Source organism: Taurulus bubalis, assembly GCF_910589615.1.
Source record: "Taurulus bubalis genome assembly, chromosome: 1".
In the NCBI taxonomy this organism is placed as follows: domain Eukaryota; kingdom Metazoa; phylum Chordata; class Actinopteri; order Perciformes; family Cottidae; genus Taurulus; species Taurulus bubalis.
This window is the reverse complement of record NC_136589.1, coordinates 36,637,526-36,663,917: the sequence shown is the minus strand read 5'-3', so window position 1 is coordinate 36,663,917 and position 26,392 is coordinate 36,637,526. Positions and strand designations below refer to the sequence as shown.

The window sequence follows — 26,392 nt, the reverse complement described above, 5'->3', positions numbered from 1 at the left end:
CTTAATATGCTGTAGTACATTCCTGTTTTTTATGACATTTATATATCACAAGACACAAATCTAAATATGGTCATGGTAGATGGTATCCTGTTCTATACGGAAGACAGGTCTGAATGAGGTCGCTGACCTCATAGCTAACCTTGAGTAGCTTTTGCAGCTGTGGCCTCAAACGCTGTGAGCGTGTGTCCAAGGTCAGAGCATGTTGAACCACAGACACCAATTACTCTCAATAATGTCTCAAGTACACGTAATCTGTCTGACACCTGTTCAGTTAAACATGACCCCATCACCCCAAGGCAGCATCGGCAAATTTCACCTGCCAACTCTGCTTACAAGGCGCCAGTTACTCCTACTAAATGTCTCAAGGATACATAAATCTGTCTGACACTTGCTCAGCTTCCCTTTTGAAGTTTTTGAAACAGTAACTACTCAGTTATGGTACTGTGTGTATAATAACTCTTGTTGAACTAAAACACATACTCTAAAACAACATTGTAGAACTCTACTCAATGGGGACTCCCGTTTAATGGAATAAGATAACTTCCAGGTTTTTCGAGGCACCAAGGTAACACTGGGCCGAGGCCATTGACCAGGGAACACAATCCCGCAAGATCCTGCCTCGTTTCCAGATCCAGACAAATTGGAAGTAATTGTTTGGGTTGCACTGTGTAAAACGGTTCATCTTCCTTTCCTATTAGAGGAAATAGTTTGGTGGATGACGTGGCTCAATAGTACAGGTAGGCCACGGGGAAAAACTGAACGAATGGGGGTTTTAACATCCGTGATTGTCTCTATGAATTGTAATCGAAAGCAAACTGAGAGGAAAACCTTAGGGTTCTAAAACGGGCCCTCCTTACACGGCTGGCATAAGGGGTAGGCGCTCCCACTAAGCTCTGACCAGGTCAGGGCCGAGCCCGATACAATATATCAAAAGAACAACATCACCTCAAAAATACAATCATAATGATTGCAACCATTCGGCAAACAGGTAAAGGTACACTGTATGTCGACATTACAGGGAAAGAATCAGGATGCGTTGCATAAAAATGTACTAAAAGTTACATGAGTCTTACCTGTAGTCTTCATGCAAATACTGTTCATTTTCTCATTGCAGTCAGTGGCCTTCCATTTTCCTTCTACATCCACGGACACACAAGGAAGGTTTCCTCTTGGTTCACTTCTACCCCAATTGGTTTTGGTGATGCGCCAGCCATCAATATATCTGAAATATCCACCAGTCTGAAAGCAAAGATTGATCAAACTGCATTCAGCATAATATAATATTTTTTTTCAACGGAATCTGTAATCTTTAGTTTTTTTAAAGTTCATTGGGAACATCTACCTCTTCCTAACAATTAGCTGGTCTCCAACACTGAAAAGTCTTTTAAATGTTTTCTAATCTGACAACATAAGTACATCAATGCTGCTTTATCATGATTGTATGCTACATCATGGACAAACGAGTAGAAAACATTTAGCTCCATAAAAGCCATCAATAATATCAATTAAGGTAATATTTTAAACAACATAATTTCGAGGATCTTCAGTTTGAGAAGCTGTCTGTCCTGTACCTCCATTTTGTTAATTCCAATCCACATCGGACCTTTGACATTCAACCCCAGCAGCTCAACATAGGCCTGTGACCACTGGTTTCGCAGGCTCGCCAGTTTGGCACCATCACTTTCACAGTGCATTTTGGCTGCATCCCAGTTCATTTGTTGAGAAACAAGCTTGAAAGAGTCATTGAATATTTTGACATAGTCGGTCGTTGTTGGTTCAGGGGAGTCTGGGAGAGAAATATCTGTGTCGGGCGAGAAGTTAGACAATTTCAGTTGTTCCTCTATTAGTAGTGTAGTTATTATTTTCCTTTTTTCTGAAAAGAATGAAATTACTCACTTATCCCATTTAAAAATAACGATCCTGTTTGAATAGGCCTGCGCTTAAAATACAATACACAAAAATATGTATTGTTGAAATCCTAATTTTGATCATTGGCGAGTTTTGATAACAAAACAGAGCAGTCACACAACATAACACAGTTGCTTTAAAGTGGTGCTGTAGGAGGTTGAATTACTCCCAAATTGAAAATACACACGTTAACACAGTGGCGGGCTTTGGGTTTTCTAACTGGGCCAGCAGTGGATCAGCTGTTCGCACCGCGGGGCACCCCGCCAGCAGAGAAGGCTTAGCAGGCCCTGACGGCCCGCCACTGCGTTAACATGAAGTCAAATCTACACTGATGCTTGTGCCTGGCTAGGAATAGTGTTGAAAACCATGTGGGTCATGCATTATCATCTTTTTTTATTTGCTCTAAAATACACCAACAGTCTCTTAGTCGTGCACATGCCTTATACACCATGTGTCTGCTGTTAGTGTGAGCTTCCACAACTAGGGTGCACACTGCTCAAGCATGTGATGCTTGTGAGTTGATGCTTGGCTGATGGTGTTATGTTTTGTCAATAAGGGAAATACAGAATATATAGAACATCTGGTAAAATATATTAATCATTCTAGGCCATAGAACCTATTGCATTCAAGAGAAACAACGAAGGGTAGGCTCACCAACATTTCGAAGACAGACATATCCATTGGTGTCATTGCAGAACTTTTTAATCCATTTCCCATTATCATTGCTGGGATTGGGACTCATCACAGCACATGCTTTCTGGTGAAACACAGCGTTGATCAGGTAAAGATAATTTATGTTAAGGTTCAGGGGACTGAGAGCATGTTTCCCTTAAAGAATTACTAATTTGTAAAATATGAGTCACGAAGCAGCCTTAATGTAACTGCATATGTTATTTAATCACCACCATGTTACCTGCTATCTCATTGGTTTTGCACCATGTGCAAAACCAATGAGATAGCAGATCACCCAACACTTTCTATACTGTACTTCGAAAAGGATTGTTTCTACATTCTTGATTTTTATATTCAATTTAGTTATTTAGACATACATCAAATATCTTTACAAAATAACCAATAATCAAAATGTTCATTACCTCTTGACGATATTGCATAATATTTCCAAATTGCCTGGAGTTCATCTGGAATGAAAATTCAAGGTGTCAGAAGTATTTAGCAATACGCAAAGTGTTTTGCAAACAATGCCGATGCAAAACATGAATCACAACACTGAATTAAAGATTCATGTAACATTTAAAGAGTAATTTAGAGCAGATTACCCAACACTTTATATACAGTATACTGTACTTCGAAAAGGATTGTCTCTACATTCTTGATTTATATATTTCATTTATTTATTTAGACATACATAAAATATCTTTACAAAATAACCAATAATCAAAATGTTCATTACCTCTTGACGAGATTGCATAATATTTCCAAATTGCCTGGAGTTCAACTGGAATGAAAATTCAAGGTGTCAGAAATATTTAGCAATACGCACAAAGTGTTTTGCAAACAATGCCGATGCAAAATATGAATCACAACACTGAATTAAAGATTCATGTAACATTGCAGCTATTCCCAATCTTTTATTTTTTAAACTTAGCATCCACTTACATCATTACCCCAATTGTTGTATCGCATTGGTCGGCCATCAGTCCAGAGAAATGGATTGCCACGTACATTATACAAACCAATCCATAGGTTTGTGGCAGGTGCCTCCGCCAATTTAGAAGTCAAAAACACTGAAAATGTAACACATAATGAGCATATCATTTAATCGATATTTGTTCCTCAGTTCAAATAACTAATAAATAAAAACTAGCAGCTGTGAGCGGGTCCTCGCTGCGGCACATTTGGGGGCGCCGGCGGGTCGCTGACTCGCCCGGCCGAGAACGTTCGCCCGCCGGTCTGACGTTCTTTTACCCTATTGGACGGGTGACGCAGGAAATTGCGCTTTGCAAGCACTTCACCGGTTCCCGCATCTGCCCTGTGGCGATAGACGACACTCTCGACAACGTGCGTCACGTCTCTCTACGTGAAGCTTAGACCACGTTGTGCAAATGTCATGTCAATCCGATGCCTTTTGTCACCCAACGCCGATTTCCTTTCGCCAGTAGGCGGCGCTTTGACTGCGAGTGAAAAAGGGCTCGTCGATATCCTCAGGCCGTGACTTTTTGAAGCACGACAAGTTTGGGGCAGATTGGATGAAGTCCAGTAGAGTTACAAGAGCTTGTTTCATGTCTTTGGCCAGTAGGTGGCACTATGACAATGTGAACATACAGATGCATCATGTTTCTCTACATCAGGGGTGTCAAACTCATTTTCACCCAGGCCATATCAGCATCATTGTCGTCCTCAAAGGGCCGGTTGTAACTGTAACACTGTATACATTCAACTCCTCCCGAACATAATGTTAACTGTCTTTGTATTAGATTATTGTTTATTCAAGTGTAAAAATATTGTACATGCATTTATATAAATGTAAAAATATATGGAAGCAAATTTCTCTGTTACTATGACAGAAGTCCATTTAATTTAGGGTTAAGAAACCCACATTGCTAAATATCAAACTTAAAACAGAAGAAAATAACAAAGACAAAGATCAAACGCACGTTATTATATTAACTTTCTTCTAAGCTTTTTTGTCACAGTTGAGAAGCACATAACTGGTCCAACAAATAATTGTGAGCAAATAAGAACATGCATGTGGTCTGGGGCAGTGGTTCAACTGGTCTGGGGCAGTGGTTCAACTGGTCTGGGGCAGTGGTTCTGAGCTGGTCTGGGGCAGTGGTTCAACTGGTCTGGGGCAGTGGTTCTGAGCTGGTCTGGCTGCAGGACCCACCTTGACCCCTTAATGACAAGCTGAGATCCAATGCGAGGAACATTTTCAACTTCTCAAATTGATTTAATGATGTGGTGCAGTTTGAACCTGAGAAAGTACACAATATCACAGTATGCCAACACAAAAAAATTGTTTGAAATATTCCCTTTTACACTCAATTAAAAACCAAAAAGTGCATCTTAAGGACATGAGGTAATACAACACACATAATATTTGTATAACTTCAGCCTTTTTTAACAGACTCAGTGTTTTCATGCACAAACATGGAATAAAAAAGTCGGTAATGAAGTTTAACTATAACAAATAGTCCAACGTGTAAACTCACGCAAGTAAAGCGTGTTGTGACCGCAGCATTGAGGAGTGTGAATAGATGGCACTCCGCGGCATAAAAAATATCCTTCAAAATAAAAGCACAAAAAAATCCCCTTCAAAATAAAAGCCCATGCAAAGGTCCACGATTCACTGAAAACGGGTCCGTGAAGCCGTCGCGGCCCACATAAAATGACGCAGCGTGCCGGATTCGGCCCGCGGGCCTTGAGTTTGACATATGTGCTCTACATGATTGTTAGACCAGGTCATGTAAATTGCAGATAAATCCGATGCTGTTTGGCTGATATACTTTTGCCTGTAGGTGGCGCTATGACAATTTGAACATTTCTTCATGTACATGTGCTCAAGCCTTGACCGGCATCATGCATGAGGAGTATTGGGCAGATTGCATCATGTATCTAGGAGTTACAACAGAATTCTCACACATAGCGAACCACACAAAATGGGTGTGTCTTTGGGTTCACGCCACCTCAAGGCCATTGGCTAAACTCTCGTTTATCGCACAACTTAAGCTCATAAGGGTCTTAAGATCATCCTTCAACAGAATTGAAGTCGATCGCATAAATATTCTCGGAGGAGTTCGTAAAAGTATAAACGCTAAAAAAGGCGAAAGATGACAAAAAAAAGCCACATTGGCTGAATTACTGTAGTGCCCCCTAGTGTTTAATCGGACGACTGATTTATTGCAAATTAGGGGATGCAATGTGCACATATACACCACATTTGGAGTCGTTTGTCCAAATAATTGTAATGTTATGAGTATTTAAAAACAACACACGCCCCTAAGAGGTTAATAGGGTAATATCTCCGAAACGCAATGAAATATCAAAGAAATTGTATGTATTTTGAGCATTTACCAAGACTATATATATAAAAATTACTATTGTTGAAATGTTTTGTGCAAAACATAATGTTCACGTACAGTATTTGTTTAGTTGGATATTAGCTGTCGACTTTACGCTTCTAAAGAGTGAATTAAAAGTGGAAGTGTCTCAGGGGGCGACTCCTCTGGTTGCAAATAGAAGTCCGATGGAACTAAATGAAAAAATGACCCTACTTCTCACTTGATTTATTACCTCAGTAAACATTGTAAACCTGAGTTTATGGTCTCAATTGCTAGTTTCAAGTCTTCCTCAATACAGCATGATGCCCATTTGCTAAATGATGGTCCCAATGATGATTAGATTACATTTAGACCATAAAGCAGGGTATGCTTGAGGGTGGTCTACCTTATGATTCAGACAGTGGCGGCCGGCCAGTAGAGAGCCACTGGGCCTGGCTACCCACCTTGAGCCACCAAAAAAGTATAGTATACAAATTTTTAATATTTGTGTTTTTGAGCTGTGGAATATACCCAGTAATATTTGTAAAATAGAATATCTGCACAAAATATAAGCTTTCCTGCTTGTCCTCTTTGCTCGTGCACCTCTCAGCTGCCCCCGTGCACGTGCTGTGGCCAGGTCCATTTTGCCCAAGAAAGACGGGTCTAATACGCAGTTTAGCCAATCACTGATTAAAGATATAAACGAATGACATAACTTGTCCAATCAGCGCCCTGAAAAACATCCACGGAGGGGCCATTCTCAGTTGGCCCAAGGCTGCGCGTTCCCTTCTCTCGTTCTCCTCAGGGCAGACGAGGCTCGCGCTACCCATTTTAACAACATGACAGTCGAGCACTGCTCTTCAAAGAAAACCAAACGCTAACTCGGTATAATCTCTCCTTCAACACCCGTTTGAGAGAAGAATTTACAGAAGAAAAAACTACAGGTAAAACACCTGGTCCCAGATCAGCCTGACCTCACCATACGACAACACACTGGCGTGAAAGGGAAGCAAGCAGCTTCTGCGGACACAGTTAAGCTACAACAGGACGGTTTGGCTAAGCTAGCTGCTGAATGCAGTCATGCTAACGCCGTATTTTACTTTCTATGCTTGTTTTTTAAATCAACGGGGACCAATCCAGCATGGACAGCTACGGGAGTAAGGCACATGAAGCACTTGTCAGAAAAATTAAGAAAACTTGAGAACACCAGGAGGACACACATGGATAACTCTGCCAAACTACTAAGCTAGCATATCAAGCTAAGTCAACATCGCTACCCACGGACGCAGGACTGAAAAACGGGCACGTTTCATCCAAAATAATTGATTGTGTGAAGTTTTGTGGGACTTTTGCTGCCGGAGCAGACAGCGTTTTTAAATACAAGTCAAAGACGGCACAAAACGAGCTGTTGGACAGCATGCTGTCGGTTATTATATATGTAAGTAACCCAATTTGTGTTCTGGCTGTAGAAATCAATGTTGTTGTTTTTGTTGCATGTGTTTTACCTATGTTAAGCTAAGCTACATTTAACTGGTTTCCTGTAAGATGAGATGCTTTTATTTTGAAGGCGGCTCGCGATGATATGAAGGAAGTCGCAATGTGCGCCATTTGAATGTCAAAAGCTAATGAAAATATGGTAATTTTTGGATACAAATTAGAAACAGTAACGACATTAGCACTCCGCGGAAGAGACACAAGGTTAGTTAAAGTTGTAATAACTGTGTATGTTTTAAGAAAATTAGCGTGAGTGTTGGCTCTGTGTGTGTGTGTGTGTGTGTTATTAATGCAAACGAGGAGTAAGCAAACAAAATCATCAGTCAAGTGCAGGACTATCTTTCGGAGAGGTATGTGACATGATTTTATATATATATATATATATATATATATATATATATACATATATATATATATATATATATATATATATATATATACACACATACATACACACATACACACATACTGAATTGTGTTAATAAGATGTCCTTATTAAATCAAAGTGTTGGAATAAATGTAAAATATTTAACTGCAAAGTAGTAATGCATGATACCTTTTTTACATTGAATCATACGGGGATGTTTGCTGAAATTGATTAGATGGCCCTACCAAAAAAAATTGCCACCAGCCGCCACTGGATTCAGAGGCCTCTACCTGTCACTCATCCGCAGTTCAAAAATGGTTACTATTGGTCACAAATCGTCAAGATTGCGATGAGCGTAATCCAATTTGATGACGGCTATGAAGTTGGTTTTGTGTGTCACGGTTACACTTCTTTGACATGGACATAACATATCACACTTCATCGTTTTAAAATGTTCTACACTGAGTGCCTTGCATGCAGGGGTGCTGTGCTTGAAGTGCGCACACAACAAGCCGCCCAGCTGCAACATAATAACCAAAACAGGTTCAATCTAAAGGTGCTCTGATCAATATTCGTTCTAAATAGAATTAATATGGAGGTATGATCAATATACTTCCCTAGGTCCTCTATGACCTCTTCTTGTTCAGGACTTCTGGTCTCTTTGAAGTATGATCAGGAGAGCGATCAGGTGACGCATCAATTCTGAATTGAAAATTGTTCAATACACATTTACCTGTTCTTTAATTCACTTTCAGAGTGACACAACTGGACACAGACATAAACATATATAAATATATATACATATATACACAGTACAACAACAATTAGCTTAGTTGCAAGGTTGTCAGCTGTGTGTCTGCATGACATAATCTGTCAAGGTTTCTGCCAGTGCATTGCAAGCCAGGCGTAACGTTAGCGAGTGTCTGGTCGAAAGAAAGAGAAGGCGTGATGATGACTATAAGGGCAGCAGTAACGTTACAGCTATGAGTGTAGCAGAGCAGTGTGTGTGTCACGTTACAGCGCACATCTCGTCTGCCCTCTGTGTCGAAGCGGAGTTTCTCCAACTAATGTTTCAACCTGCTTTTTACGCAGTTTCTCAATCATATCGCCACGAGGGGTGTCAGGATTAACAGATTTTTCGCTAACCTTGGTTATATAACATCATGGTTTCATGAACAGTCAAAATGTAAGAAGATATGATTTCTATGGTGTCCTGATTTGTGCATTGTGTGTTGAGACACTTTGTTTGTGGGTTTAGTGAAATCTCCTCTCGCGCGAGTCATGTACCACGTGTCTGCGCACGGTTTCTTTTCTGTGTGTGAGAGTTGTGCTGCTCACTTGAAGCTTTGAGAAGAAGAACTTTAACAATTTAAGAGAGCCGACATAACAGCATTATATCCATGAAAAAAAAGTGCTTTAAATCGGCATAGTGCAGCATTTTAGATCCAGAAAATGACCAGGGAGCAGAGGTGTCAAAAGTATTCACATTCATTACTCAAGTAGAAGTATAGATACTAGGGTTTAAAAATACTTCTGTAAAAGTTGAAGTATCAACTCAAGCTTTTTACTTCAGTAAAAGTGTAAAAGTACTGGTTTCAAAACTACTTAAAAGTATAAAAATAAAAGTAATGTAAGGGGACATTTTTTTCCATTAAGGACAAACTCTTAAGCCACGTCTCAGGGGCCTATAGTGCACTACCCCCCCCCCCCCCCCCCCCCCCAAAAAAAAAATAATATTTCTAAAGGCCATAATGACTATAATGTTTTAAAATGTTATGTTGAAAAATGTGGGATGCACTAGGCTACCTGTTTCAGCTGCATATATGCCCATTGAAAATGATCACATTTTATTACAACGCAAATACAACCTCTTAGCTTTCCTGTACAATTTGACGAAAAACGCCTATCCAGGTATACCCAGAGTAAATTGCAAGCTGTACTTGAACTATTTGGAGTAAATGCATGGTCTCAGTCTCTTTTGAAAGTTAACAATCTGAAGCTTTTTTTCCCTCAATAGTCAGAATCACTTTAAGTACTGCTGACACTGAGTTATATAAGTTTGAACACACTAAAGTATAAGGTTTTTATTTCCGCCTGAACATTTCTTTGCAAATAGATGCCTGTATATGACTATACATGGATGTATGGACTGGAAAACACAATGGAACCATAGCCTGAAGCCTTTTCTAGTCTAAGTAAAAAGCAGATAACAATATCACAGAAAATTAATATTTTACACGTTTTTCTAATGAAATGTCTAGGCGCTTTTTCATTTTGAGACTGACAATATTCATGATATATATACTATATACCTATTAAAAAGGCTTATAGTCTTGCAAACTTGTAGAGGTAGTATTCATGTTTACTACCAGTATTGCTGACACAGAGAAAATTAAGTATAAATGCCAAACTGAGGCTCTATCAGCAGCTGTCTGACGTGACAGGCTTGATCTATGTAAGAAAATAGAGGCTGAGCCTGTTCTTCAACGTAGCTTCTGGTTGGGTAATGTAGCCTGTCAGTCAGGACATAAAGCTCATATTGGTTCAAGTGGGGTTTCATTGGAAACGTTAGATTTTGGCGGTCATTTTGATACCGAGTTTGTAGCTGTGCTCATGCAAACTTGCTTTTTTCTAAAAACAAAACGTTTTTCTTTCATATCTTCCAGCTGATATGAAATGATGCAACGCCAGTTAGTGGATATTTATGGATGTAATCACGTGTTTTGGACTAAATCTTTTATGGGATTTTTTTTATTGGACCTTTACGACGTAACAACGCCATTTTTGTTGGAATGTTATGGATTTGTGGATCAATATAAGGCGTCATCGGTGAGTTGCCTGGATTTTGCTATTGTTTGTTTGTTGTTGTCTGACAAAAGTCTTGTTTGTAGCTGCTGTGGTGATCTGATCTTGAAACAGATTGCACAGCTGGAATCACAAGAATCGTAGGTTTCCAGAAACATGTGGCACTCATACCGAACTATAAAGGGGGTACAGTGTACACTAGAATGTCCAGTAAAGGACGCCCGTGGGACGGCAGAACGTTAAGTACCATATGTCTACTACTGAGCATTAACCCTTTGGGGGCGGGGCCCGCGGCGATGCGTAAAACCAGGTGTTTAATGTTTTAATAAAATTAGATCTTAGCAATAATAAATCACAGAGATATGGTTTCCACTTCTGCATCTGAGCATCTGTACATGGACATGTCTTACGACGTGTGCAAAGCTTCAATGCGAGTCAGAAGATGCCAAGCGAAGAGTCCTGAGCAAAGCTATATTGGAGGGGACAGACGGCGCAGCTTCAGTGCCTGAAGGATTCGCTAACAAGGAGCTAGCCGGAGCTAACGGGCCAGATAGCTGGCTACAACGTTTCTGTGAGACTGAACGGTGAGTAATAAATTGTTGCCCCTATCACCAATAACTTTCTTACAGTGAACTTAGTACGACTAGTCGTGTTGGACCTCCACTATGTGTTTGTAAGACCGTAACTAACATGTGTTTGTTGATGATAGCTTCGTAGCGTTAGCACGTCACTACATAGTGCCGTGTTGGATGTTTCCTTCCGTGTCTACGACTGAACGGTGCATACTCAACTGTTGTCCTATCACCGTTAACTTTCTTACAGTGAACTTAGTAAGCCTAGTAGCGTTGGATCTCCGTTAATCGTTACTACAGTAGGTGCTGCTAACATGGCGCAAGCTAACGAGAGCTAACGGAGATAGTTGACTACAGCTATGAACGGTGGGTAATCAACTGTTGTCTCTATCACCATTAACTTTATTTCAGTGAACTTATACTGACTTGTATTAATGTATTTTACAGAGTGGATTCAGAGCTGCGATGGTCCAGAGGACGACATGCAACATGCAGCTGCAGCAGTCTCCCTGTCCGTCTGCCAGCCACAGCTCATCATCCCCACCATATAATAATACATTTGGTTTTTGACATTTATTTACATGTGTCTACCATTTTATTCATATATTCCACTGCTTTTGTGAACCTAAGACCTTTGGTAAACCAATTTCCATTACCAAAACCGATATACCATCTGAGTAAAGTTATGTTTTCACAACAAATATGAAAGATTTCCAAAATCAAGATAACATTTTTCAGCTTTAGTCATATTTTCTCTTTACACTTGTGCCTTGGGACAATGGTGCCTCATTATATAGATAGCTGAGATTATTCTGTAATTTTTGTATGCATGTATCATATGCAAGTTAAAAAGGGAAATTTAAAAATTATGTAAAATCAAAAAAATGACACAGACCCCAGAGTGTTAACATGCGTTTCATGGAGCGGAAGACATGCCCAGGTAGCCAGCGGACTTGGCTGTATTGCGGCTGAGTGTCGGCTAACTCGGCTGTGTTCCGGCTCGATGCGGCCGAATGAGAGTCAGCTTTGGCTCAATTCATTGTTGCCATATCTGGCCCGGATATAGCTGTTACGGACATGGGCCGATTCTAGCTGAGACACGGCAACCGGGTTTATCGGCAACCAGCACTGAAACGGCTCTGGCCCGTTAATGGCTGCCAAAATAAAATAGTACCGAAGCTATTTTTAAAATGTAGGGAGTAGAAAGTACAGATATTTGCGTGAAAATGTAAGGAGTAGAAGTAAAAAGTCGTCTGAAAAATAAATACTCCAGTAAAGTATAGATTACCAAAATTTCTACTTAAGTAAAGTAACAAAGTATTTGTACTTGTTACTTGACACCTCTGCCAGGGAGTCATTTGAACCGAGGGTATTTACAAAGTTCAACCATCATAGTTTGAAAATAAGTTTAACTGCTAATCGTTATTTGCTTGTGGTCAGTAAAAATATGCAATCTGGCGATCCCCATTGATGCCTTCTATTTGCCAATCCCTCATAATGTTACATACATCAGGGCGGCTGTAGCTCAGGGGGCTGAGTGGTCGTCCCGCAACCACAAGGTAGCCGGCTCGATCCCCAGTCCCCCCATAGCTCACATGTCGAAGTGTCCCTGAGCAAGACACTGAACCCCCAGCTGCTCCCCGGGCGCCTCACAGGGCTGCCCACCGCCCCCCATCCAGGGGTGGGTCAAATGCAGAGAAGAATTTCCCCAAGGGGAATAATAAAAGTGCATGTTTCTTTCTTTCTTCTTTATGAAGAACAAATCTGTGTGGAAATCGGCAAGAGGAGAGCTAGTTATGTCCATCCCGAGTTAACACAAGGACAGCACAAACAAGCTAAAACAGAAACTATCTGTATGTAGTCTAACTGTTTAGCTTAGTTTGCCAAACGTATCTTAGAATTTGGTAAATTCTTGTAAAGCTATCTGCTGAGACCGAGCAGCCCCTCCTTTCTCCACCAGCGGTACCTGCATGCACTGACTCACATCAGCAAAGGGAGGAGAATAACTGATACTGACTGAGGTCCGTGTATTTCAGGAATGTTATTTATTTTATTGACATTTGACACTAGATTTTAGATTTGTTTCTAATGAGATATTATTGAGTACAAAATGTCTGTTGTCGGTTAAAAGTTAATTGTTACATCTCTATTAAATATGTATGGTATGCATTTCTCTGGAATATAAAAATTCCATAGTTTTCTGGAAAATAGCCACAAAAAAAAACGTAAAACAAACCTTGCACTTTTCTTGACAGAATTGAAGCCAAATTTCCTCCCATTGCTTTGCATTGTGTCTTTGCTCCATGCCACGTCTCCTTCTGGTTATTAATGATGCTGTAACACTATATTGGAAAAATAAACAGTTTTATGTAAAAAGAGCAGCTTATTTTTTTATCCACAAATAGATCAATACTTTGTAAGATTGAGGGCCTATTTCATACAACATCAGTTGTACCCCCAGTCTGCCAACTATAAAAAAAAATAAAAGTGACCTCTGACCTTTGAGTCAAATTGTTTCCAGTTTTGTGGACAGCCACCTTTTGGAAGAACTGTTGGTGCTACAGAAACGTTTGCAGGTGGTGAGCCACTGCGTTTACAAATGAACTTGTGCTCCTCTCCACAGTTATAAACATGCCAGAACCCTGTAAATTAATAAAAAAAAATTGTATAAATAGATTAAGGTAAATAAATCTAATCTCAGATTTAGTTCTTTATTTAATTAATTGTATGAAAGTATGCAAGTGTAGATTAGTCAGTTTAAGGTACTCACCCATACTTAGAGTCATGGCAGCACAATTCTCATCATTGCGTTGGAAAGAAGGTTGATTTTCATCCCACCTTTGAAACACCACTGGAGAACCATCCATCCAACTTTTTGGTACACAATAAAATCAGTTCAAAATTTGAAAGACACATCCATGGCACATTCTTACTTTCTTTTTAGTTTTTTTAAAGTAATGTTTTGACACCTAAGTATATATTTTTTTCATTCAAAAACAATGGTACACACCAGCAATTATATTGTTGGGCCTTATGGCATTTACCATATCCAGGTGACAGACATTCTACATTATGGATTACGGGCAGGCGCTCTTGAGTCAGCACTTCATAATTTGAATCTGGTTGTCCATGATTGTTAAAGCAGACAGTAAAAAGCAATAAAGAGCAGCGGGGCAAACCACATGGCACATTCCTTATTCCCACAAATATATTATCTATGTTGTCAATCTTGTATTGTATGTTTTTTTTATATTATATATTTTTATATTGAAAAATGTAGAATAAGCTTTGTTTTTAAATTCAGGTAGTAAAATCCACCATATTGTGTTCAAAGAAATAATGTAAATAAAGCAGCAATAACAGCTACTTTTATGTTATCTTTTATCTTGTAATGTTCATTCTTATTTTGAGTATGTGTAATGTAAAAGACGTTGGCAGACAATGGCCAACCCACACAACTACCTGAGGGACTGCAGGGTTAACATTTAATGTACAATTATCAAAACAAATAATCTCAACAGCATCCAGGCAGCCTCTGACTGCAGATTAATATTGTGCCTCTGTAACTAATGCTACAGAGTGTTTATTGCTGTGTATATGCTATCACACACACAATTGTAGACAATGCAGAATTAAAGCATATGTTTATGTCATACATTCACATGCATCTGTTGTGCCTACCTTGGATAAACAAGCATAAAATACAGCCCAGTTAAGGATTTTTTTTTTTTAAGGGAAATTGGGTGACATTTACATTATAACAAATACATTTTGTTATCCATTTAGTTTTTATATATATATATATATATATATACATACATACATACATATATACATACACACACACACACACATACATACACACACTCAGTATTTGAGTGCCTTAACTGTTAAAGTAAGTATTATGTCAAATGAGTTGAATGTTCATAATTTTCAAAATAAATTAAATCAAAACTTTTTTCATGCATGTTCTTTGTTTTCCTTATTGTACCAAAAACTTACAGAACTCTGACCCAAAAAACAACCTATACGCCGAACCGGGAATTTTGTGTACTGTAATCCTTTATTCATTAATTAAGTCATACTCACCTATATGTTTTATCAAGATCTACATTCAAGCCTATCCAGTAAGGCCCATACTTTCTGGACACCTGCACACAAACAGACAGAGCACAGTGGAACAGTACCTACATTGCAGTATGTTCTGATCTTAACCTTCCTCTTGTGTTAGGGTCGGTACCGACCCGTTTTAGGTTTTGAATGCATAAAAGAACCACATAAAATGTTTTTATTGCATCAAGGCTTTTTGACTTTGTCAGGAACCTCTATTTCAACAAAATGAAACAAAAAAAATGTTCCCACTAAATTATGAAATGCTCTGGTTGAAATTATGACCTTTGTGTTGTTAGGGTCGGTTTCGACCCAGTTATAAAAAATAAGATTTGCTTGATTGTTTTTATTGCTTTTTACCTTGCAAATCAATATTTTGTCTTATGACTTGTTCTGCTTTTCGTTTTGTGTTTGTATTAAAGTTCTATTGCTGAAAAAAAGTAAATATACATGGGTCGAAATTGACACCAAGGATGTTACTATAGTTAATAATTTTCCCCTAAAAAGGCAACCAAGAGATGAGAAACAAATTGGTTGATAAATAATTGTTTTTAGTGTATTTTACAGCTGATTTAAGACATGGGTCAAAACCGACCCGTTAACACAAGAGATGATAAGAGGAAGGTTAAATGCCATGGCCAGTAATAAATGTCAGTAATGAAGAATAAATGTCACTTCTCACCTGTTTCCATAAAAAGACACTTTCAGCTTCACTGTTGATAACTACCAAGTCACTATGCCTCTGTTGGCAGAAGCTACGAGCTTCTTCCATGGCCCTCGACAGTCTGTTAATATAATACTGAGCCCCGTTCCATACTAGCCACCCGTCGGAGGTCGTATTGTAGTCTGAAAACATGTCAGAAATATGTCATGTATTAAAGTTCATGTGCAGGTTCAGATTTCTGTTGCTTTCTGGCTACTATGGATTGAAAAGACATTCATGGGTCCCAAAGTTTGGACTGACTTTGGTGATCCCCTGACTTGTTCACCAGTGCCACCAGCAGGATTAAGGTTTTCATCTTCATGTTCTCATGACATGTTTGCATTCTAATGTTAGTATTTAGTAAAGCCTCACAGTCGCTTGCATGGCTGTATGTGTCTGTGTTCTTGGAGTATGAAGTTTGATGTTTCTATGTAAAGATGTCTAGCCACACATTAAATGAGGATTAACCCATAGAGAAGTAACATCAGCAGCAAATTTAAAGCATATAGAAAATGAAGTTTGGGCTAAAAGGGTATTTCCTATGTTTTCTATGTGTTTGCATCGGGAAAAAAAATAGCCCACTTACCAGGAGCGACAGAGTCTGGAGGCGGATTTGGAGTCACTCCTGTAAAGAGTAAGGAATAAAAGGAATTTCTTGGAAGGTCAAGCTTGCTTGATTAACCTTCAACAAAGGTTACAAAAGAGTGACATGCTCTTAAAAAAACTTAACAGAGAATGAAGAGTTTTCATTCCCTCATTTTACCTGCACGGATCTGGCACACCCAGTTGTTGTAAGTTTCACAGTGCACATCATTCCAAGACCCCTGCACATCCAGCTGATTCCGCCATCCCAGATGATCCGAGTCCAATTCAGTGCAAGATTCCACATTGTTTTTATTGTTTGGCTCTCCATCTTCCCAGTGTTGAAACTGCAGCTGTAAACAAAAGGTTACCAAAAAACACATTTTAAATCATAATTTTATAAAGAGATGCAGGGATGACGTATAGCCCCTGAAGTTAGCATCACACTGGTTCCCTTGACAAAAAGCCAATGGGATTTTTCTATTGGATTTTTTTATTGTTGCAGAAAAAAAGCTCTGTGACAAACACAGGTATATGATACCTTTTTTAAGTAAAAGCTTCAAGTTCACAAGAGGGGTATTTACTGATGTATTTTATATCGTAGATCATAATGTTAAAATATCTTAAGCTTGTATTAACTATATACCTTATTTTAGCCATCTAACCAAACACTTTGAGATGAGGGAACCAGAAGTGCCAACATGCTAACTCATTCCCAGGTTTTTGAAGTAGAAAATTGTTAACTCACTGGAGATCCATCGCTCCATACATAACCGTTGACTGAGTCAGGAGCACTTAGCCCAATCCAGAATTTTCCGTTGCTATAATGGACAATGATATATTATATGATTGTTGTATTGATGATATATGTCAAACTTGTTGAAGAACTTCTGCTGTAATTTTTTTATGTGAACAGTCATAGTATACCTTCTTCTTAACGTTAGTAGCTCGTCAGCACTGTGGATGCTGATCAGCTCTCCTCCAATGGCCTTGCAGTAATCTCTGGCCTCATACCAGGTCCTCTTTTTCGTGAATGAAAACACCTTGACCAGAAGGCAAAGAGGTTCAACATAATTGGGTTGTGTGACTCAACAAGCAAACATATATAAAAAAAAAAAACTCAATGTGTTCTAAAGTTAGAAACTGTTTGCCAATCAATTTGGTTGTTTTTTGTTGCATGTTTTTGTCTGCCGTAAGCAAAATGTATTTGGTTTCCTGTTTTGAGATACGGTGCTTTTATTTTGAAGGCGAAAAACAGAGTTAAAAGTTAATAGTCCGCTGTTTAACGGCTACATTTAGGGTTTTAACGGTCAGTTTTGATTGGAAAAAGAAACAGTAATTAGCACTCCCCTGAAGAGGCACAAGTTCTTAGGTTTTTTGGAATGAATGAAACATTTAAAATCATCACCTTAGAACAATAGTCTCTTAATCCAATTAGTGTCCAGCCCTTGACACATATGGGAGGGTGAAGTATAGGTGGTGCAGGAGTTAAAATGCCCCCCTCTGCCAGGTGTTTGCAGATGTATTTCTCCTTATTGGTGCAGGGCAGCACATCCCAGAGGCCAGCAAAAAAACCAGTTTTCATGGCAACACATCCCTGTTGGCGACCTTGCATTATGGAGGGAGACATTGGAAAAAGTTCATTGTGAAGCCACTTTTGGACAAATCTTAAAGAGGGAGTTGAACTTTTCTCCATACCTGGCATTTCAGCGTTCCAGTGAGTAAACCTCACTGAATCTGTGTTGGTCCATGTAAATTGATCTAAGTTTTTCTGATTTGAAAGGCCCAACCAGAAGTATTTATCTGGTCTCAAACCTACCAAGCTGACAAGGAAGGCATTGTCCACCCTGGAAATGTTTACACAATTAGGAGCGTGGAATCTCTTTTTCTGTTATGCCGTGTTCACACCGGACGCGGCGCGAATTTGCGGCGTGACCAGATTACATGTAAAGTCAATCCACAGACGTGCTGCGACGCGAATTGGCGATTTATTCACGCAAAGTTGCGGCAGCCAATCAGCGTTGAGAAGCTCCGCCAATCATCATCTCTGTCCTGCCGTTTCTGAATGAAACTGCTGCTGCTCCGCCAGAACCAGCGCTGACAGCGGCTTCATTGAGACGCTGTTGTGGGACTACGGATAATATTATGAACCCAGACACCATGGAGTTTGATCTTCCGACATATGTGGAATTTACACAAAAAGTATAAAGCAGAGCTAGTGGTTATTTCCATGGTGGATGGCATAATCGGTGTCGTTTTACGGAGATACGTGAGACGCAGTTCCTGGGGGAGTCGGTGAAATTCACCAAGCTGTGTGCGGCTACAGATGATGTTATGAACCCAAATACGAGGGCGTTTCATGTTCCGACATGTTTGGGACTTCCACAACAAGTATAAAGCAGACTAGTGGTTATTTATTCCATGGTCGATAGCGGAAATGAAAGCTTCGTCGCTTGTCTCTCACAGAGACAAGCGACGAAGCTAAGCCACGCCCCCTTCGCGCTGGGATTTTTCGCGTTTGTTGTGAACACCCTCGTTTCACTCACACGAGTAAACTGCCGCGGTGGACGCGGCGCGAATTATCGCGCCGCGTCCGGTGTGAACACGGCATTAGAATTCTTTGTGTAAATTTCAATGTATTTGGGCTCATGAAATGTAGTGTTACTCTGAATATATAATATGTGTTCTTACCCATTTGAAACATCAGCTAAGTTAGAATCTGAGCTCTTGCAGTCATCTTTGGCTTCATCAAACGTTTTGGTCTGTATCCCTATAAAGTAGCAGTAAAAGCCATATCGTATCCACCCCTGGATTGGTGGGAAAAAAGTGAAGAAAGAATCAAAAACATTATACATTTGAACTTGGCCTGAAAGCAGTATGAAATATTATGAAGTTATAACTTTTGTTTAATGCTGCAGTGTGGATTTAAAAATACACTTTTTCAAGCACTCTGGGAACTCTGCAACATGTTGAAACACATACAGCCCTTACATATTATTATTATTAAACATAGTAAGTAAGATCATTAGCATTCATTTGAAGCTGTGTTTCTGTCCACCAGTAAATGTAAGTGTAATATTCAGTTGCCTTTTAGCTGTTTGTTTTGTCTTGGTTGCAAAAGCACTTAAGCTTGGTATTGCCAATTGTATTTTTCTGTTTTGTCATATTTCTCGTTTTGTCGTGCTGTGCAGGTCGAATATTTATCTGATCTTTGCTGTGCTGGAGACAACCAAAATGCAAAAAAAAGTTGAGTTTTGGGAGATCAAAATTAGATTAGGTTGAAGTTCAGGCAATACACTGTTTGTTTCATGAACAAAGGATAAACCGTTTTTAAATTAGATAAAATATATATAAACTTAACACACAGGTTTGCAGCCTTCATCCTGCTGCACTTCATCTCCAGAGGGTTTTGAGGCACTCATCTTCATACAAATGGAGCCACGTTTCTCCTCACACACACGGTCAGCCCAGTTCCCATTCTGCAACAAAGTACCGTGAAATGTTTGTGTGGATACTGGATGTACTGGAAGGTACTACAGTCAATGCACAGGTAAATCAAATGTCAATAACCTTCAGCCATTTTCACATAATATAGTAGATTCAGACATAGTTGACAATGCAATTTAACACATGTACAATTAAGTTACCGGTGACATTGAGCCGCACAATTAGTTTTTTTGCTGTCTGATCAATCTCATTAAAGAACATCATTAGATACCGCTTTCTCAAGTGTATGTTATGTGTAGAAACACAAAGGTGATATGCGCACCATACCCACATGATGTCTCTTACCTCTCCCCTGATGAGAACACAATCCTTTATATCAGTGGAGACAGCAGGTTTCCCAAATTCCCAGCTAGTGAAACTGACAGTAGAGTGGTCACTCCATTCAAACAGCCTCTCAGTCTTCCTGTCATTAAGTCCAATCCAAAGCTCATCAGTAGATACTGCAGGGATGGACAATAGAAATTATCTTTCTGTAAACTATTTGCAATTAACTTAATCATGGTTCCCATGCACGCTGGAAAACCTGTAAAACAGCTGTCACATATTCCAGTGACCGAGAACACATGGGAAATTAGAGAAAAAGTCAAATGTGGAAATAATTTCCACATTTTCCTGTCTGTTACCCAAAATGGTTAACATTGCTATCTGAAAAGGAGACGTTATGTTCAGGGTCATATTAACGTTTAAATGTTGTATGTTGTATGTACTTGTATTGCGCTTTTCAAGTCTTCCGACTACTCAAAGCGCTTTAAAACTACATGTCATCGTTCACACATTCACCCATCACCTGCATGGACTCTAACTAAACATTCACTAATAAGGAAGAGAAACAGCTTGCAGGAGCAATTTGGGCTTAAGTGTCTTGCCCAAGGACACGTCAACAGCAGAGACGGGTCACTCCCACATAGAGGCTGAATGACATAATGTTGCTTTCTTCACAACTTGTTTTAAAAGGTTGTTTAATATTATTGGTTTGCATGTTTAACTCTTTTGCTGAAAGTTTTTAGGATTGTAATTCAACTCTGGCTCGCAGCAATGGTTTCAAATGTGTTTTTGGCATTGTTGAGAGAGTTGGACAATAATACATGGGAAGTAGGAGGCAAAATTGTAGGATACAATAATAGTTATAGGTGTTCAGGCAGCAGTGGATAATTGTAATTGCTAAGAAAAAAGGGATTCATGAGTGTAACCTTTCCACGATCCCTATCTGTCCTACCAGCTAGATCATCACTGAAAAGGTCCTGGAAAAAGAACTTCCGAAAGGAGTGGGAACCCTGTTAATATGTTACTGAGGACCGAGAATAATTAGGTTTTATTCAAATGTCCTTCTTGACTGGTTCATGCATGATCTCCCATCACTGACCCATGCTTCACATGTTTAGCTACCAGCTGGCTAGTAGAGTGAAGCATATACTCTGTTCACACCGAACGCAAAGCAAATTTTTGATATCCTGGGATTTAAATGTCAGGAGGTCAGGGAAGACAGGACGAGAATATCAACGTTGAAAGGCTTTCCCTACAAAGAGTCAAGCAAATGAGGCAAATTTTGCGTATTCACCTCATTCACGTCGCCTCATTCACGCTGTCCGGCCACCCACCCTCCTGTTCCCCCTCAACACCGTTAGCACCATTAGCATTAGCTGCATCGATTAGGAAGCTGTTTAGACCATCATCTATAACTGAAGTGATCATGAAAAGAAAAGTGCCAGGATCTGTCATCTTCATTTTTTTTTCTTCCCACGTACTGTATCCAAGTTGAGAGATGACAAAGCTTTGGTCCTCCACATTGCTGATGCTGACCAGGTCCCCTCCTTCATTACGACACGCTCTCTGAGCATCAGACCATGTTTTCTGAGTGCGATTAAGGTGGAAACAGTGGCCATTGTAGAAAATCCAAGGTCTTGAACAATATCCTGTCACACCAGCTGATCATAAAGAGAGAACAAAGAAGTATGAACTGAGTGATAGATACAGTATAAAGTGCAGCTATACTGTTCTGAGAGGATGTATACAGTCGAATAGATTAGATTATTTTCTTTACCTTGTGCAGGCAGTATTTCAGCTGCTTCACTGTAGCAGATGTACCCAAGTTTCTTGCTGCAAGGTAAACTTTGCCAGGAGTATTGTACAGCAGGGTCAACAAGTGCACAGTTGTGTCCCGGATCAGGAAGTGGATATCCTTTAACAAGATAATGGTTACTTGACATTGTTGGTTTCGCATGGTTGTATTCTTACTCATAACACCCTGTAACACCAGGGTGCACTGGATTCGATTTTTTTTCAAAAAATAATTATTTGCTAATATTTTGTAATATATTACCATTATAGTATAACTGAATTAAAAAAAAGAGGAAAAAATACCTGAATCCCATTTCAGGTAGCGGTATGGCCTCCCGTTGGACCATATCCAGCCATGTTCTGGATCCAGGATCAGCCCAGTCCAAAGCATATTTCCCCCTGTACCTAGTAGTGCTGTTGGGGTAATGATGAACACAAATGACAAGATAACGAGTACCCAAATACTCCCTTTATCAAAACATTCCGTTTAGGATATATAGTATAGTGTCACCTTACCTGTGACGTAAGCCTGCTGGTGAGGATCGGTGATACTGAGCAGGGAGGAACCCTGCTGTTTGCAGCTGGCTTCTGCCTGGGGCTGAGTCACAGCTGACTGTGTGTTGAGCTGGTAAAATGCTCCTGTTGTTGGGTGTATAGTCCAGCCTTCTTTAGCTGTGAGCAAACACAATATGTATATGTTATGCTTGCTTCAAAATATTATGTTTCAAAGTTTAAAAATCTAGGAAAAAAAAAGAAAAATACTTTTTCTGTGTGAAACTTATTCTGCTTGCTTTAATTAGTGTAATAAACAAAAGTAATAAATACATTTGTATTTCATGTATTTGCAACCGTATAATACAGTAATATTTGTAAAATAGGATATCTGTGCAAAATATATGCTTTCCTGCTTGTCCCCTCTGCTCGTGCACCTCTCTAATACGCAGTTTAGCCAATCACTGATTAAAGCTATAAATGAATGACATACAATTTATCCAATCAGCGCCCTAAAAAAGACTTCCGGGAGGGCCAAACTCAGTTGGCCCAAGGCTGTGCGTTCCCGCATCTCTGTCTCGTCAGGGCAGGCGAGGCACGCACCACCCATTTTAACAACATGACAGCGGCGATTGCGAGCACGAGTCGAGCACTTCTCTTCAAAGAAAACCAAACGCTAACTCGGTATAATCTCTCCTCCAACACCCGTTTAAGAGAAAACCTTTGGTGGAGAAACTACAAAAAACACCTGATCCCAGATCAACCGGACCTCACCATAAGACAAAAGACTGCCGTGAGAGGGAGCAGCTTGAGCTTCTGTGCAGCCCTAAGCTACAACAGGACGGTTTGGCTAAGCTAGCTGCTGGACGCAGTTGTGCTAACGCTGTATTTTACTTTCCATGGACAGCTACGGGATTAAGGGACATGAAGCACTTGTTGGAAAAATTAAGAAAACATGAGAATTTATATCTAAGTTTTTCCAATGTACCTACAAAATAGTTTTTCATGAAAACGAGTGAGTTATCCTAATTTAACTATGATCTATGGAGGGGTGAATAACTTCATTCCACTAAAAACTGAATTGATTGTTAGTAATGGTGTTGGTGATGAGGTACAAACTATATTCATTATGATTTTTTGGTTTCTGACAAATTTTGGATGATTCAACATGCAACGGGTCACATTGACCATGGAACATCATTGCTGTACCTAAGAAACGAACATAACAGGAGGGTTAAATGTTGGGGGTTGACATAACTTTATACTGATGGTTGGCCCTAAATGAAATGATGCCTGTAGGTGCTGTGAGAATTAATTACGCCATACACCTTGTGACAGTGTTGCACACTTGGTCATCTTCTCGCTAGATTTGGCCACTTGTAAGACCACTTGCAATAATTTGTTTTCTTCATGAATAGCAATTATTAGGACAGACCTTAACTCCTACCCCATGAAGCGTAATCTGTCTCAGTGAATGTGCAGCATGAAAAAATAATAACGTCAATTCACAGAAAGTCTAGTTGGAGTAAGTTGAGTTTAACTTGACTTTAGATGTTCTTCCATCCATCCATCCATTATCAGCCGCTTATCCGGGGTCGGGTCGCGGTGGCAGCAGGTTCAGCAGGCCGACCCAGGCTTCCCTCTCACCCGCAACACTTTCCAGCTCATTCTGGGGGATCCCGAGGCGTTCCAAGGCCAGCCGGGAGATATAATCCCTCCAGCGTGTCCTCGGTCTTCCCCGGGGTCTCCTACCAGTTGGACGTGCCTGGAAAACCTCTAATGGGAGGCGTCCAGGAGGCATCCTGACTAGATGCCCGAACCACCTCAGCTGACTCCTTTCGACACGAAGGAGCAGCGACTCGACTCCAAGCTCCCTCCTGATGTCCGAGCTCCTTACCCTATCTCTAAGGGTGAGCCCGGCCACCCTGCGGAGGAAGCTCATTTCGGCCGCTTGTATTCGAGATCTCGTTCTTTCGGTCACGACCCAGAGTTCGTGACCATAGGTGAGGGTTGGAACATAGACCGACCAGTAAATGGAGAGCTTCGCCTTCCGGCTCAGCTCCCTCCCAGGACGGACCGGTACAGCGCCTGTTTTATTGCTGCAACCGCACCGATCCGTCTGTCGATCTCCTGCTCCACCTTACCCTCACTCGTGAACAAGACCCCGAGATACTTGAACTCCTTTGCTTGGGGTAGGCAGTTTGTCCCCACCTGGAGGGAGCAATCCACCGGTTTCCGGCAGAGCACCATGGCCTCAGATTTGGAGGCGCTAACTCTCATCCCTGCCGCTTCACACTCGGCTGCAAAACGCCCCAGTGAATGCTGGAGGTCACAATCCGAGGAGGCAAACAGGACCACATCATCCGCGAACAGCAGAGAGGCGATCCCGAGACTCCCGAACCGGATCCTCTCCGCCCCCTGGCTGCGCCTAGATATCCTGTCCATGAAAGTCACGAACAGGACCGGTGATAAAGGGCAGCCCTGGCGGAGGCCAACACCCACCGGGAACGTGTCTGACTTACTACCGAGGATACGAACACAGCTCCTACTGCAGGCGTACAAAGACCGGATAGCCCGTGCCAACGGGTCCGGCACCCCATACTCCCGCAGCACCCCCCACAAAAACCCCCGAGGGACCCGGTCGAAAGCCTTCTCCAAGTCCACAAAGCACATGTAGACTGGTTGGGCAAACTCCCAGGACCCCTCCAGTAGTCTTGCAAGGGTAAAGAGCTGGTCCACTGTTCCACGACCGGGACGGAATCCGCACTGCTCGTCTTGAATCTGAGGTTCGACAAGCGGTCGGAGCCTCCCTTCCAGCACCCTGGCATAAGCTTTTCCCGGGAGGCTGAGCAGTTCTTTTTGTTCTTTTTGTCTTTTTGTTTTTTTTACGTTAATTTTAAAAGAAAATCTTGTGTATATGTAAATAGTGAAGTTTTCAGCACTGAAAACTTTCATGACTCATTATTTTCAACCAGTATACACCAGCATTGTAAACCTGGCCTTATGCCACAGCAGTATTAAAACAATATCAATTTTCACAGGCAGTACTCACAAGTACTCGGGCAGTAACCCCAGCGTTCACTTTGATATTTAGTTTCAACCGCACACCAAAGATGCTTTTCTGGAGAGTCAATTGTAGTGCAGTCTGAGTACCACTGGTCTTTGTACTGGAAGGGGAACATGCATGGCAGTCCAGCAGCGTTTCCACCAAGTGCATAGAGTTCTAAGAGGGGATGAAAGATTAGCTTCAGAACATTTGTACCTGCAGTGATATACCTTTTTTAACTTAACACACCCTCATCATCTCCCTTAAAACATAATCTCAATTTTCATTATGCTTTCGAATGCTTGACATTCAATGATTTAGTGTAGACATGGCAAGTCCTTCAAAACAACAAACTGTTTCATACTGTACCTCTGTATGTTCTTGTACAAGCGCCGTTGGAAGTCCCTGAAATTATGATGTGGTTATTGAGCCCAATTGTTTTGGAGAGGACTGCTGTGGTATCTGCAGTGAGCTCAATGTAAAGCTCCTGGTCTTTGAGGGCGAGCACTGTTCCATTCTTGCATTCCCACCTTTGGAGGTCGCTCTTTTCGTCACAATCGTAGAGGTTTATTTCACTTCCCACACTTTTCCCCTGGACTCCCAGACACTTCTTCGTTTGCAGAACCAGAAGTCGATCACCAGTTGTCCAGCGTATGTCATTGCAGTTGTTTGTTTTAACCAAACAAAAACCAGTGTCTTTGTTAGTTAGTTGAAATGGTGAATCTGTTGAGAAAGAAATAATTACACACT

At 40.5% G+C, this 26,392-nt stretch overlaps 1 protein-coding gene across 1 annotated transcript in view; it reads right to left on the bottom strand.

Annotated features, from left to right (window-relative positions):
* Positions 1 to 26,392, bottom strand: part of LOC306753640 (macrophage mannose receptor 1-like) — a gene marked incomplete at its 5' end in the record, with an annotated part of 30,158 nt that overhangs the window by 3,494 nt on the left and 272 nt on the right. Inside the window, 26 exons of the mRNA XM_079237533.1 lie at positions 1,074 to 1,239; positions 1,572 to 1,801; positions 2,563 to 2,665; positions 3,003 to 3,047; positions 3,320 to 3,364; positions 3,526 to 3,653; positions 13,381 to 13,486; positions 13,644 to 13,786; positions 13,915 to 14,015; positions 15,234 to 15,295; positions 15,937 to 16,100; positions 16,544 to 16,582; positions 16,721 to 16,892; positions 17,288 to 17,360; positions 17,467 to 17,582; positions 17,948 to 18,147; positions 18,238 to 18,386; positions 19,231 to 19,346; positions 19,905 to 20,018; positions 20,332 to 20,486; positions 21,792 to 21,971; positions 22,088 to 22,225; positions 22,408 to 22,518; positions 22,621 to 22,776; positions 25,649 to 25,819; positions 26,012 to 26,365. Coding sequence (XP_079093659.1) covers positions 1,074 to 1,239; positions 1,572 to 1,801; positions 2,563 to 2,665; positions 3,003 to 3,047; positions 3,320 to 3,364; positions 3,526 to 3,653; positions 13,381 to 13,486; positions 13,644 to 13,786; positions 13,915 to 14,015; positions 15,234 to 15,295; positions 15,937 to 16,100; positions 16,544 to 16,582; positions 16,721 to 16,892; positions 17,288 to 17,360; positions 17,467 to 17,582; positions 17,948 to 18,147; positions 18,238 to 18,386; positions 19,231 to 19,346; positions 19,905 to 20,018; positions 20,332 to 20,486; positions 21,792 to 21,971; positions 22,088 to 22,225; positions 22,408 to 22,518; positions 22,621 to 22,776; positions 25,649 to 25,819; positions 26,012 to 26,365 — 3,537 coding nt within the window. The remainder of the gene's footprint in view (positions 1 to 1,073; positions 1,240 to 1,571; positions 1,802 to 2,562; positions 2,666 to 3,002; positions 3,048 to 3,319; positions 3,365 to 3,525; positions 3,654 to 13,380; positions 13,487 to 13,643; positions 13,787 to 13,914; positions 14,016 to 15,233; positions 15,296 to 15,936; positions 16,101 to 16,543; positions 16,583 to 16,720; positions 16,893 to 17,287; positions 17,361 to 17,466; positions 17,583 to 17,947; positions 18,148 to 18,237; positions 18,387 to 19,230; positions 19,347 to 19,904; positions 20,019 to 20,331; positions 20,487 to 21,791; positions 21,972 to 22,087; positions 22,226 to 22,407; positions 22,519 to 22,620; positions 22,777 to 25,648; positions 25,820 to 26,011; positions 26,366 to 26,392) is intronic.